Below are 15,327 nucleotides of genomic sequence, written 5' to 3' on the forward strand. Positions count from 1 at the left end.
AGCATGCATAGATTTGCTAGCAAACTTGGAGGCTTGCAAATATTAATGTTAACAGACTGGCAAGTGTTTGCTAACTTAATGCAAATAATGTTGCAGATATTTACATTTAGATTTTGGTTAAACCCTAGGTAGGGTCACATCTCTCTCTCTTTTTAAAAATCTGTGCTATGTGTGTGTGTGTGTGTGTGTATATATATGTATATATATATATATATATATATATATATATATATATATATATTTATATCGATGCAATACTAGATAAATGGGCAAGTGAAAATGCACGCCATGTTACAATTTAGTAGAAACTAAAGAGCGCTTTTGAATGTTTGGTAGCAACATTGTTACTTGGATTGGGAATCGAGAATCGGTGACTGACTTGTTCTAACTGTTTATTCTGTTTGTAACTTTTTATTATTTGTTAACATTGTTAATAATAATATATATATACAGCCACTGTAGGCCTACGGTATATATGTACATATATATATATACCGTAGGCCTACAGTGGCTGTCTGATATACTATCAAATAAACCTTTATTATTTGAAGCCCATACATGATGATGTCCGGCAAACTTATTTATAAGTGGGGGGGCGCCAAAATTGTTGCTGCATACCCCTCTGACACTGGGTAGTTGCGCCCCTGGTGTTACTATGCCAATTTTTTACCATAGGAAGACGACATGATGAGGCTTTACTGAAGCACTAGTCAAATGTTATTTTTGTCTAAATGTTTTGTTAAACACTAAATATAGCTTATGCATCAAGAAGAACTCAATAAAAACGTGGTCAGTATTTCAAAAGCTGTAGTTTATTGCAGTGTCATCCACGAACCACAAATTGTCTTATCAAATAAAATAGTAAGCATCAAACAAATATATGGCTAAGAAATTAACTGTCAATTCCAAATAACAAGGCCAAATACTTTTTTGTAAACTTTTATTTTTTCAGGGGGTCTCATACACACTGCTAAAATCAATATATACTGTATATTGGTACACCAGTAGTTCTGCAGAACTGGAATTGTTGATTATCTGCCAGTCTAACGCTTGTTGTCAGTAAAATATAATCTAATGGAGTATTACAAAAAAAAAGAACAATGTTCTTTTCTCCAAAAAAAAAAAAAACTTTTGTGAACTAAAAATACAAAACTTTGGTCTAGTTCCCTTCCATGCTCGTAACCACCTCTTCAGGAAAAGCTGACAGCAATATTTTAATCAATTTTATTTCTGTTTATCACATTCACAACTAAAAGCTCTCCATCATTGAAGAGCACAAAATGAATGTTCGCTAAAAAAAGAAACCCAGTGCACAGTTTCACAGAAGTCTTCAAGGAAACCTTCTTGAAGGTCTTTTAAAAGATGCATGTCAGCTTATATCAGTTCTTGGAATAGTCCAACAAATTTTAAATGCAGAGAAATACAGAGTTTTAAATACAGAGAAAAATATTGGAAAGCAAAACAATGGTTCAATAACACTGATGAAGCAGATTCTTCATCCTACCAGAAATCCAAGAGACCATTATAAACAGCTTGTATTGGGAGAACACTGGCCTTATCCAAACCAATTCCACTCTACCCAAAAAACTAATTTGACTGTGATTTCACAACCATCTTCAGGCTTGAGTTGAAAACAACTAAGAGCGGCTTAGCTTAGTAGATTCATGGGCTTTTAGTGTTCCCACAGCATCCTTCACAGCATGGTAGATGATGTTCTTCACCTGTGAATAACAGAAGTATACACAACATTAAATCATCTGAAAGTGTTCATTAAGTATCTAAACCCAAATTGTAGCACAAAATATAGGTAAATAAAGGGTTAATTATGCCAAAAAGGATAATTTTGAAAAAGAGATTTTAGGCAAAATATTCACACCGTGAATGTTCTGCCTATCATCTGCTTTCGTGTTCCACAAGTCATATGGGGTTTGAAACAACATAAAGGTAAGTAAATGATAGCATTTGTAACTAACCCTTTAACATTATATACATTTTAAGAAATACCTGTAGCTTGTCCTCATGGTTGGTGTGAGTGTTGGAAAGGTGGCGGAACTCTTGCGTCAGTCTAAAACAGTGCTTCACGTGCTCAGGAGAAACAAAGTCCTCCGCAACTTTGATACAGCTGTACAGGTTGTGCACCTGGGAAAAAGCAAGATGAGGAATTGAGCATTTTCATGTCAAGTGCATGATTTCAAACTGAACTCGGGTTAATATAAATCTCAATGCTAACCTGATGTGGCGCTCCAGCTGGGATGAAAACAGCATCTCCTAAAAACTGCACAATGGACCAGCCCTGGACTCCATACTCTTCGTACAGCCTGTGACGCAGTGTCTGGTCTAGGTACCAGCTCTGATCATGGATAGGGTCATGATCTGGAGGGTTCTCTTGACCCTGTTCCTCCCCAACCTGAAATAGGTAGGTGAAATAAACCTTGGTTATTCAGTCTGATTTAAAACATAAAATATTTGGGAACATAGCTGTACTGTTGATTCTTCCTTAAATACAGAAAACCTTTCAGGAGGTAAGTATATCATTCATTCATCAATCAAGAGAGAAATGGCTATCTTGTCACCTTTCGGAGGAGTTCACGGATCTTTTCAGCATCTTTGGCAGCGTAGATGTGCCACAGAGCTCCAGGTTTCTCCTTTATCTCATAGACTCTTCTCTTAGTCATTTCATCGACGTCACCCTCCTCAATGGTCTGCATCACCTCTGCAGTTATAATAGGTAGGTCAGTAAACAAACACAATTAATCATAATCAAAATCCTTCACACTTGCTGTAAGAGATTCTGAACTACAGCAGTCACTGATATTGATGGTTAGGGACTCTAATTATCTTCTAAAAATTGCCTCTGGAATTGTTTGGGCAACTATACTATGATCAACTCCAAATAATATTGGCAAATAAAACAAAGGGTAAATATTTAATTTGCTAAAGTCAAGCAACTAATTACAATTACAAAATAATTAAGAAAAAAGGATCTGCTCACAGTTTAACAGACGCCGACATAAAATAAATATAATATTAATCAAAACTACTCCAGGAATCAAACACATCATTCTCTGTAAAAACTATAATTCTGACAGCACAGATTGCTAGAATAAAAAAGGTGGCATCACAATGTTAGTTAAATCTTTAAAAAAGAAAAAGAAAAAAGAAACGACAGAATATGAAGATCCATCACCAACCACTTAAGAGCATGGAAATAACATTCTTAAATAAAAACTTGTTCTGAGAAATTTCATTTTTGGGTGAACTATTCCTTTAAAAACTTCATCTTTGCATACACTTTCTCCATATAAGTGGACATCTTTCATAATGCATCCAACTCCATTTTAAATAAGGGAAAATTCGATTTTATTAAATTACCCCTTTAAAAACTAACGCTCACTTATCCAACAAGATGTCTCAAGTAGAGTCTCAACACAGTGATGTGGGGGGGGGTTGCTATCTGTAATCAGTGTGTATGTTCAGTGACCTGGAAAATTCGGAATGGAGTTTCCAAAATGGCACACTGAGAAAATTATTTTATTCATAACTTTTTTTCCAGTACATCCTTGCAATCTTCCTCTCAACAGTACAGAGGTCTCAAAGAGATATTCCTGATGTTAATGAGCATTTCAACACAGTACAACAGTTTAATCTAGTAAAAAAAAAAAATAGTAAGAGACAGATGAAAGCAATGGGTGTGAAGACCAAGATAGAGCAAGAAAAGTAGGAGGGGCATGCCTGGCAGGTGAGACAAATTGCTCAAATAAATGCACAGACCTTTGAATCCAGCGAGGTCTGCTTCTGTGAATGAGAAATGGTGCCACAATCAAAAGTAGTAAGACCCCAAGAGAACAGGCCATACTAAAATCCTGCATCCAGCCCACATTTCTGTAAGCTATTCAGACGTGAGGTAGTAGGGTTGGATGTTTGCTAGAATTTGCCAATCAAAGCTAGCAGGCTAAGTGAGCAAACTATATAAGGGGGCACAAGTTATCTTGCATGAAAACAAATCCTCACAAATCTTAATAGATTCCACTATTAGAGATTAGGTTACACCTTACACCAGAGTTGATAATAAATTAGATGTAAACAAAAACAAGGCTGAGAGGAATAGGAGCAAAGTCCATTCCAATACAACATACTGTTGTTTACCCACAGGGTTTGATTGTTCAACTGAGGAAACATAAAAAAAAAATATTTTCACAAAATTCAACTCGATGTGACCTTGGACCTTAAAACAGTAAAACATTTTGAACAGACCCTACTTCTATCCCTCACACTCTTGTTTTCATTTGTGTTTAATTTTACTAAGGTCCATAAGGTGCTTAAGAGGAAGGTTTGGGACAATTCACTGATATGAAACTTCATAACAAAGTTAGGGGTCTGAATACTTCTGCAAAGATTTTTTAATATTTAAATTCCAGAATCAGACCCACAGAATCCATTCAAGCTCCTTAAGCTATTAAGCTGCAGGTCTACCAGGAGCATTTCAGGCAAGTTTGACAGTTTATAGATATAGTGAACACAGTGTTGAATCAAAGTTTTTCGATGAGCTACAATGAACTGGTGAGAGCACAGGAGCAAAAGTATATGCCTTAAAATAACCTAATACAGATTAAAAAGAAGTATGATTTAAAATCAGATCAATATGAGTAAATATAAACAGACAATAACACAATGGTCTTGGCACACAGCTTTACATATACGGTCAACCCACTAAGAAATCTCAGACAATAGCAAAAATACTTGTTCTGATGTGGAGAAGATCATTCTACTGTAGCTGTAGTATAGGTGAAATACAGAAATATAATACACAGGAAATGTTGCATCTTCAAGAAACAAACACAAAAGCGAAAAACTTACCATTTGCCTGGTCACCTTCTCCTTCTGGGATGCCCACGTACACCATGACGTTAACAGCATCAGATACATCCAGATGGAGGTTAGTGGTGCCAACCTTTCTATCTTCAGTGGAGGTCAGACCTGACATGAAAGAGTAAAGGAAATAGATTTAAAAAACAGTTATGAAATCCTCATCATGAGTAATGGCAGACTGTTAAATGAAAACTCCTTACCATAGGCATTGTACATTTTAGGACCAAGATCTGGGCGAACAAAAAAGTTTGGAAGACGAGAGGCCAAGTTGAGGCGGCCATCTCTCTTTGTGTACTCTGGTAAGGGAAGGTTATCCATGAGATCATCAAACCTGCAAATGGGGGAACATCAGTGAGCTAAATCATGACAGAACTGCCCAACATACTGTGTGCTCCCAGATAAATACTGCACCAAATTACAAAATCAGCAAAACCTACCGAGTGGGCATCATATCTCTGAAATCTTCTCCAGGAGGCCAATCTTTAAGTTTTAGTACCATAGGCTGGCCGTCTCCACCTTGCAACCGCTCTAAAGAAATAAAGGAAAATGAAATAGACCTAGATTAACTGCTTACAGAGCAAATTCCTCCAAAAGTTGAGGTGTGTAATATCCAGCCTTTCTCGGAGTTGTAAAACAAACTAAAAATCTGGAGAAGTCAAAGTGGCTGTACTTACTGGAAATGACCTGGAAGCCATCCCAGAAGTCTCGGACCTTGACATCAGAGATGATGGCACAGTTCCTACAGTTGACCAGGTCCACATCCTGATCTCCAAACTCCTCACTGAAGACCTCAGGCTTCCATAAGTTACTCTTCAGCTTCTTGTCTATGCCGGAGACCAGCACAGGCTAAACAAAAGAAAACATTATTAGCATCAAGCAGTCTTCAGGAACTTTGATAAAACACTGAAGGGTAAGCCATTCCATTTTATCTTCCTTACCTGCCCTTGTTTCCAGCACTCTCTGAAGATTTTCCAGTTGTTGCTGTTGCTCGGGTCCTGCAGACAGAGCAAGCGCCCATCACACAGCCAGGAGTGGGAAGTGTTTGGATCTAGAACACTCAGACCCATCACCCCCTCTCTGCGAGGAACACTCCCAGACTCTCCACCTTCTGCTGACCCTGCTGCACGCCGACCCTCTGCCTTCTTGGTCTCCACCACCGATGCAATGATATGATCCAGGAAGTTAGGAAGTCCTCCCTTCATCTTGTCAGACTGCACGGCAGGAAAAAAAATATTAATTCTTGAGAACTCACAAAAAAAGTAATAAAAGGTTGTTTATAGCATCATTACATACCCCAGTAGTGGAGAACACTGAAGGGAAGGAGACTCCACCCTCTGTGGAACCCTGCGGGAGCTTGCCAGGGCCAGAATTAAGCAGATCACGTAGGCTAGTACCCTCTGCTTTCGGTTGGGAAGGCCCAGAGCCCAGCAACAGACTATTGAAGAGCTTAGGGCTAGACCCTGAAGGTTTGGAGAGGGTGCTGAAAGAGTCCAGGCCAAACGGAGGACGGGAGTCACGACCCATCATGGAGCGCAGAGATTCTGAGAGGACACAAGATTTAGTTAACAGGAAGATTCTGAATTTTGCATCGGAGCACAAAAATTATATTCAACACCCAAGAAATAAGAATGTTGTCTAATCAAGAAATGTTTTATGAAGTGTACAAATTATCCTCTAACCAGACAGTTATAAAGTCCCAGTGTAAACAACTTTAAAATTGGTCTAACCTTTGGGCTCCTTTTGTGTGGCCAGGTCTGCCAGCCAGTGAAGCGCTGAGGAATTGCCTTTGCCATCCTTTGTGCCTAGTGTCTGGGCAGCAGCCGGGGTAGTTGTGCTGGTATTTGCTCCACTCATGCCTGATGTTGTGTCAGTATTGTCCCCCTCTTCAGCAGGCTCTGTCTTGACTACTACACCCATTCCAGATTCGCCATTTGGCCGGGATGTGGCTGGACTGGAGGTGGCTCCATTCCCTGTACTATTAGCTGCACCCGACTGCATCAATTACAAGTGAGGGAAAAAGATGATATAATACAAAAAAAACAACAAAAAAAACATTAGAAAACAAAATCTTCTCAGATGCTTCTTTAAGAGGTAATTCTGGTTTCAAAGAAGACATTTTGGAAATAGCAGGGAACTTGCCTGTGAAAAGCCATTTGGAGCACCGGGACGCACCAAAGGTTTGTTATGTCGACTAGTACAGGGACAGTTAGCTTTGATCCCCCATTTTCCTCTGGCTGCATGTACCATGTCACCTATGCTATACAAGGCTAAAGGGATACAAAGAGAGAATAACAAATACACAATGTTTTTGACCTTGTTGCGACATATTTTTAGTTTCGTTATAACTATTAATAGGAGTAAATGCACTAACCTGTGCCAGGTATAATTTGAGTAGGCATGAGGTTCTGTGGTTCATGTGGCTGGCCTTTAGCACATTTCAGCCATGAGAACACCTCTTCATCAGGGCCATCATCTACTGAAAGAGTACTAAGTGTCAGAAACAGTGTAATCCAAGTACCTGATAAAAGATAGTAGTCATTTACTTCTAAATGTATTATGCCCTGCAGTAGATTCTTGTGTCTACCTTCAGGTGGTCTGTTCTTGCGTAGCCGGTAGCAGTCAAGGCAAACACCAAAGCCACATTTACGACACACCCAGTGAATGTTGAAGAGTGTTGTTTCACACACATCACACATTTCCCTCACTCCCCTGACAGCTCGCTTCCATGCCACTTTCTCTGCAAAATCACACAGAGTTGTCAGACTACTTGAAATGCTAACATTATGTTCAAGTCTTAATTACTAGCATGAAAAACATGCAAAACAGGAACTTCAAATGTAATAATTTACATCCATGAAATCTACAGTTACTCCCAAGTCCAAAATATTGTACTATGATGATGGAAGCAAGGTCAATGTGGGCCGAAAATCTGTTATCAGACTTGCACAATGTTGGTTTGAAAAAATGTTTATTCATATTTCATTTTAAGTCGCCTCATACTTGGAATGAACAGACCTTTAATAAGATTTAGTAGACAGAAGGAAAGGTGTGACTTACGATGGGGCTCTATCATCATCATGGCCTCTTTCTCTGACATGACCAGTTGGCAAAACTGGTCACCCACATTAGCCAAAATGTATTTGGACGTGTCCAAGTCAAGTCCTTCCTTTGCTGCGATGGTGGGAAGCCACAGCCCCATTGCTATACTATCACTTTGCGTGGGACTCAGAAAACCTTCCACACGAAGGACTCCCTTCTTCGTGAAAGCCAGTCTTTTAGGAGAAAGAGAAATCAAAGAGGTTGAAAAGTCAATATGTCATGATCAACAAAAACTTACTACAACTTTTGTCTGAAAGTTTAAACACACGCATTTCACCTGCGAAAGTGGAAGAAACGGCAGGCCACGTTGGGATCATCATCATCATCCGAGTCCTGTTCGCGGAATTTCCTGTAGCGCTCCAGGCGGCACTCGCGACATTTGTGCAGGTGGGGTGCCACGTTAATGCAGGAACCGTCCTGCATAAAGGACTCACCGGACTGCTTCAATCGCCGAACCTTATTTTGATCCTTTAACACTGACTGTCCCACTAGATTGACCACACATTGCAAGCCAAGATCAGTTTACTGTGAACCCTAATTGCATTCAGTTACATTATTTAGGGAAGGTTCTGACATCTGAAGCAAAATTAATATTGAATTAATCAAAATTGATAAGAGGTACCAGTCAAGCATTTTACCGGTAAAGGATTTGCTCCGCGGCCGGCTCTTAGCCACAGGCTGTGTCTTATTCTCCTCAGCTGTTGCCTGAACCCCAGGCTTTTGGCTCTGCCCAGAGTTCTCTTCCGTGTCACTCAAATCAGACAGGTCACTGTTGCTACTGGACTCTGACTCTCGTCTGGTGGACTGCCCACGTTCCTCTGGGGAAACCTTCTGTGACATCTGGTCAAGGGACGTGGCAACTCTACCTTCATCATTGACACGGGTGCTAACATCTGAACCCTCGTTTGGTTTGGATGTTTGTTGCCCATCCTGGGCTACCAATGTAGGAGTGGTCATAAGAGAGGAATGTGCAAACTGGGGGGTTAGGATTCCTTTAGGGGGTTCTGCCATGGTGAATAAATTTGGTTTGGCATCATTGCCAGGAGGATCTTTACCAAGTAGACTGTTGCAGACCGAAGGTGGAATAGCAGATGTGGATGGGGCAGGGAGTACAACGGAGGATGATTTTGAAGATGACAATGCACTTAAAAGATTTTGTGAGACAGCTTTACCATAAGAAAGAAATGGGTTTGTCTCCTTAGAAGCCAGTAGGAACAGGTTTTCATGAGTTTCTGAAACCTTGTTGCCAGTAAGCAAACTAAAACCACTGACAGGGTTAGAGCTGTTAACATTTCTATTCCCACTGCCGCCAGTACCAAGTCCACTGGTTCCTAGTCCTAAGGAAGGTTTCAGAACCTCTGGAGAACCTGCAACTTGACAACCAACTATAGCTGTAGGAAAAGTGGCTGGGAGTTTGCTGTGTGCCTCCCCAACCACTCCAAAAGGCTTGTTTTTTAGAATTCCATTGCCTGTAGGCTTGATATCAGGCACTTTGGGCTGCTCTTTCAGTGATGACAGGCCACCAGCAGGTGCTGAACCAAACAGTCCAGCAGATGCAGAAGCCACAACTGACTTTTTGAAACCCTCAGAGGGTGCAGTAGGCTTGAACAGGCTGGGCGGCTCCTTATTCAGGCACTCCGACAATGATGTGAAGGTCTTTGATTGGCCTTGAGAGATACTCTGGTTCTGAGACATGCATTGGAAGAACAGATTCTGTGATGGATCAGATTCTTGCCTCTGCTTTTCTTTTGCAGCTGCAAATGGAAAGCCAAAAGGCTTGTCCTCCTGGGAAGAGCCGTTTGTCTGTGCAGGGACATCCCCAAACAGTCCCACACCAAATCCTGTGGTAGTTAAAGCGGGGGTCTTGGATGTCTGAAATACAAAGCAGCAAAACAACACGATACTACACATTTTCACTTTAAAGGAAAAGTTCACTTAAAAATGAAAATTCTGTCATATTTTACTCTCCCTCATGTTTCACACTGTCAAAGGCTTGGAATGACATGAGGGTAAATTATGACAGAGGTTTCATTTATGGGTGAACTATTCTTTTAAAAACATTCAAGCAAAACGAGTGAAAGGTAGAAAACGAAAGGGACATCTTTGTTGATTTAATACCTGGCTTGCCTCTGGGGTTGATCCCCACATACTGGACTTCTGGTTTGCATCTGCAGGAGCAGAAAGAGCCACACTTGAAGCATTTTCTCGCGAAGGTGATGAGATGGTAACAGGACCTGGAGACACCAGGGCAGCTGTTTTAGGATACCCTGAAAGGACAGTATCTTCCCTCTCTGATACTGGGAGTAATGGGGAGGATTTAGGGGCAGGGGCCCCTGGCACCAAGCTGGGCATTTGTCCCAAAGAGGGAAAAGTGTTAGAAAAGGGTGATGGGGCAGGCTTCAATGGAGGTGGTGTTGGAGTGGACACAGGAAGCACAGTTGATTTTGAAGTTGTCCTTTCTTGGTTTGGGACAGAACTGCCATTCTCCTTGACAAAACCTGCTGTCCTTGTGTGGGAGTGGTCCTGCTGAGAGGAATTACTGTTGTTAGTGGAGTCTTGGCTTGGCAGTGCTACTGGACTAGAGTTGCTCATCACCCTCCCACCTACTCCACCCCCACCATCCTCTCCCTCCACTATTTCTACTGCTGGCATCTTTACGCATGTTACCATAGCCTCAGCATCCTTGTTGGAACCATTCCCATTCTGGTTATCAGAGACACCCTCTCCAGTTCCTTTGAAACGTTTAAGAGTAATGTCTTCATCTCCTACGGAAGCTGTCCGGCGCCGTCGACTGCCCTCACCTTTCCCACTATCACCCTCCTTCCTGCGTCGATCTTGGCTCTTCAAAAGACATGATATGCCAGATGACATAGGCACATAATTAATAAAGTTTGGCTAAAGTACATTATAAACAATGACTTTACAATTCTAGTAACATTGTATTGGATTAGACATAATCTACGGTCTGATCGACCCTGGCAGTGACAATCTCATCATACCTCATCTAATTTTTCCACAGCAATCATTACATGAATGACCCGAGGATCGACCACCTGTGTTTCCTCACCCTGCACAAAAAAAAAAACATTAACACATCAAACCACATACTGCAAAAATCTTTCATCTCCAACCCTTGAATCTTGCACTGGAACACCTACCCCTGTCTATGGGTTCTCACTTCCCACCCTTTTTGAACAATTAATTTCTATGATATTTTTATGACTTTTTCAGGTGGTTTGAGATCACTGCGTATGGAATTTTTTAAATAATTTAGATTCAGACTGATTTGTTAATTAATCATTTAGCTGCTTTGTGCACCGTTTTGAACAATTCATTGAAAATAAACTACTCAAACAATGATTTGCTAACAGTTAAAACATTATTATGGTTTGCAAGCATGTTTTACTATAAACAAGAGCAATATCTATCAGATTAAATATTTTAGGGGGCAAAACCAGAAACATTATATTCACTATTTAAATTTTCATGACTTCATGGATTTTATACATTTTCTTGACTTTTCCAAGGCTAGAAAAGGCCATTTTAAAATTCCCTAATATTTCCAGGTTTTCCATAACTGTAGGAACACTGTTTCTAAACAGATTAAGATTTCTAAACACACTTGACAGCAGATGTTTACATTGCATATGATATCATTAGTGAATATGGATTTCATACAGACCTGGTCCATGGTAATCTCCATAATATGTGAAACTGGATCATGCTGTGATACAAGTCCCAGGGCCCAGGACTCCTTGAACTCTGGCTGGTAAACTTGCACCCTCCGACCCTGAATAGTGAACGATCCTAACCAATATAACAAAAAAGAAAATCTTATATTATCAACTAGTCACAAGGACCTCCTTTGATGCTTTACACAGGTAGGTTTGCATATGGAGTTACCACAAGTTTATTTATAGTTGTAAGTAACTGACCTTTCCGCAGGATCTCCTGCAACTCAGAATCACTGTGCCAGCTGCTGATGGCAGCTTGAAGGGCCAGCTGCTCCTGTAGTAGAGTGTGTTTTAAATCTTTCTCAGCCTGTAGAAAGACAGATAGTGACATTAAACATAGGTGTTCTTGACAGGCATGGAAGTAAATCCACATACTCTTAAAGTGCAAAAAGGTTGCAAACATAAATCCTGATAGCCGCTGACCTCAAACGGAAGCAGTGAATTCCCATTGGTGAGAAACGCCAATGTTCTAGTTCCAAAGAACTCAACAGGAACCAGGGATCCCAAACCCACACGGTCAACCAACGGTTTGAACATCTGAGAAGATAATGTGCATTCAGAAATCCCAGAATCAGTACATACTGGGTGTTGTAAATGACTAGGAGTGCAAGATGTGCATCTGTACTCACCAAGGCTGGCCATTGAGTTGCGGTGGCTCCTCCAACAGCAGAAAGGGAAGGGTCACTGCAATTTGCCCAGACAATAGCACTCTCCATCAGAGCTGCACGCACTTCATCCCCATACACCTGCACCCAGGAGCGTTGCCGCCAAGGGCTGTCCTCAAATTCCATGAACACCTGCAATGAAAAGGGTAGTTTATCTACTGTGCATAACACTATATAGAAAATGCTACCCTCTACGAGCATACATATCAAAGGTATGATATTAATCTCATTGTCGAAAAATATGCAATGAGATGTATTTTAATAGATGTGAGATGCATAAGGTTGTGAAACTATCGTGATAAACTATATCCAGAAAAATTTAACATTAGCTAGAGATTCCAGTAAATAACAGATCACAAATAGAGGGCCAGGGAGAAGTGAAATTTTGGAAATGCCAACCTATAACATTACATAAATTCAGTGTTCAGGATTAAGCTTGTCTAAGCCTTTCCACAAAGGTATATGATTTTTAGATTATTATTTAGATTTGATGTGATTGTAATAATACAAATATTTTCATCAACCACAAACCTTTATGATAGCCTTGGAACCTATTACAGATAAATTGTAAGAAATGTAATTCTGACGACATTCTTAGATTAGATTAAATGAGTGCAGAGCAAATTTGCAGAGAATGTATTTATACATGACTGATATACACAACACACTACATAAATTAATAGCGACCATCCACAGGAGAACAGATACGTTTTCACTATCTAAAGTAATAAATGACGTTGTCTCATATAATATCATAAAATAATAATATCTCTATCAAATCTCTATGGTTCCAATATTAATATCATGATGTCCTATCCGATTGTAGTTGAATTACAATTAACTAATATACAGTCTGCAATACGTCTTATATTCATCTACAGTTTTTATAGCCATTAAGAGTCATTGTGTTTGATATTTTTTTAATCACAATGGGCCCTTTACTGAATCTATATCTGTCACAAGATCTAGTGATCTGCCTAATTTGGCATTCTTTTTGGGTATCATAGTCGTCCATGAGTGCACAAACATATGCTGCTCAAAAATGCTGTCTATGTAGACAGCTAGCTAGGTTTGCTCACAGCTCATTTGTGCAGTTAGCTACTTAGCTAACTAGCACTGAAACATACGATTTTGTCCGTCAACACATGTCTCTTCCTGAATTCAGACACAACTTAATCCTATCTCTTATTATTTTACACGTTTAAACGGTTGGATGTATCAGTGTTTATTCTCAAGGACCAATTTTTGTGGCTGTTTTCTGTTTGACGGTCTGTTGTTGTTGTTGTTGTTTCGGTCTCACCTCCACCCCTGGGCTCGCCAGCCCTATCACACTGACCGCTCGCACGGTACCACGGAGCCAGGCCGCCTGCTCCATTTCACCGCCCGCTCCAACTGCCGCCGCGGAGTTCCCATCATTGAGCAGCAACAGCAGCCGCTTCCCTATCAGACCGAGCGAGTCCCCCATATTACAACCACCATGAAGAGCCCGACTTCCTCTGGAGCTCCGCACAATCCCACGATCAATCGTGCATAAACTGAATCAATGGAGGTTTATTGCCACATAGGAATGACTGCACTCACTGCCTAAGGCTTTTGCATGGGCAAAGTGAGCCGATCAACAAGAGCTTTAATGGGGATGTGAGGTGTTATTGTTCGCGCAGCAGCCTGTAGTCTTCATCCGCCATTTAGCTGTGCAGTCCTCAAACGCACCCCTCGTAATGCTGCGGGTCTGCGCTTCATTGGGGACCCGATAAATAAAGCAGCGCCCTCTGCTGGATACTGTAAGCGCAATGCGAAGTGGATGCGAATCTCTGGAGGTCTATCTGTTGATGGAGCATCAGTTTTTACTTTTGGTCTTGAATAAGTCTGGTCTTGGTTTGGCCTGTCCCCTAATTTAAGTTTATTGAAAGGAAAGTACATTTACATTTAAGTTATTTAGCTGGCACTCTTATGGAGTCTTATAAAAGTGTTTCACAATTAATTTAATTTATAAATAAAAACTCTCATCTGTGCAAGCTACTATACTTCTCTAGCAGCTCTTGGGACATGGCATTGCGATACTGCAGATATTGTTGACTTTTGTAGGACGATTTGCTTGTTATGGTGCTTCCGTTTAAGTAGCTTTGGATAAAAGCCTGCTAAATGACAAAATGTAAGCATTTATTGTGTCAGATGGGTTTGAACCCTTTAGAACTATAGCTGCATGCATCTGCCTACATACACTTACAAAAAAATAAACACCAAAAAGGATTGAATAATTCAGTGTAAATTCCCAATATTTACATCAGAATTACATATCTGCATATTGCTTTAATTATTAACAATCAGAAGGTCAGCTCAGAAATGGTTTGTTGTACTTTAACCCACAGTAAACACATCTTGAGCTCGTTTGAATATTTATAGAGTTGAGCATTGTTAATTTGAGCAGCAGACTTCTTTCTGGCAAATGCCTCAAGTCATCTCAGGTCATATGAGTCAATGTTAAATGGATAGTTCACCCAAAAATGGAAATTCTCTCATTTTCTCACCCTCATCCCATAGGCGGAAATACAGTCTATGCATTTACCTAGCTTGTTTAATACAGTAGTATATCCCCACTCACACACACACACCCATAGAGTGTATGCATACACTACGTGATGTAACGTTAGTTTTGTAGATTAGACTAGTCCGGATGCACATTTAGATTTTAATGCTTTCACTGTGATTTAGTCAGTTTATATAATTTAATATAGTTAATCTAATATAATATCACACGAAGAGTGCAGTTTTTCTCCAGATATCAGCATAACAAATGTGATTTTGATTTTATACAAGTTTATTAATAAACAAGAAGTTGATATTAAGTGATGTACATTTTAGACAGCATATTGCCTGTTTTAGTTCCATGCTACACTAATAATAGTAGTAAGGCTTTCCTCGGTGTACACGTATCCTTGCAAGTACAATTTTGCCTGTAT

At 40.1% G+C, this 15,327-nt stretch overlaps 1 protein-coding gene across 5 annotated transcripts; it reads right to left on the reverse strand.

The window, feature by feature from the left end:
- Nucleotides 1-1,059: 1,059 nt before the first annotated feature.
- LOC127663440 (lysine-specific demethylase 3B-like) lies at nt 1,060-14,077 on the reverse strand. Of its 5 annotated transcripts, none has more exons than XM_052155045.1 (26): nt 13,668-14,077; nt 12,332-12,499; nt 12,126-12,239; nt 11,904-12,009; nt 11,651-11,775; nt 10,968-11,036; nt 10,636-10,809; nt 10,087-10,491; nt 8,607-9,840; nt 8,246-8,456; nt 7,927-8,141; nt 7,454-7,606; nt 7,241-7,345; nt 7,009-7,136; nt 6,597-6,861; nt 6,163-6,410; nt 5,808-6,080; nt 5,544-5,715; nt 5,307-5,397; nt 5,070-5,200; nt 4,858-4,977; nt 3,772-3,795; nt 2,574-2,713; nt 2,231-2,407; nt 2,005-2,139; nt 1,060-1,721 (listed from the first exon to the last, which is right to left on the reverse strand). In XM_052155045.1, the coding sequence occupies exons 1-26, from the start codon at nt 13,830-13,832 to the stop codon at nt 1,638-1,640; spliced, it is 5,232 nt and encodes a 1,743-aa protein (XP_052011005.1). In that variant the 5' UTR covers nt 13,833-14,077; the 3' UTR covers nt 1,060-1,637. The 5 variants fall into 5 exon arrangements, with proteins under 5 accessions (XP_052011005.1, XP_052011004.1, XP_052011002.1 ...); XM_052155044.1 differs by having other exon boundaries at nt 10,087-10,494; XM_052155042.1 differs by having other exon boundaries at nt 7,241-7,342; nt 10,087-10,809.
- Between the last annotated feature and the right edge of the window lie 1,250 nt (nt 14,078-15,327).

Source organism: Xyrauchen texanus, chromosome 23 (assembly GCF_025860055.1).
Source record: "Xyrauchen texanus isolate HMW12.3.18 chromosome 23, RBS_HiC_50CHRs, whole genome shotgun sequence".
In the NCBI taxonomy this organism is placed as follows: Eukaryota; Metazoa; Chordata; class Actinopteri; order Cypriniformes; family Catostomidae; genus Xyrauchen; species Xyrauchen texanus.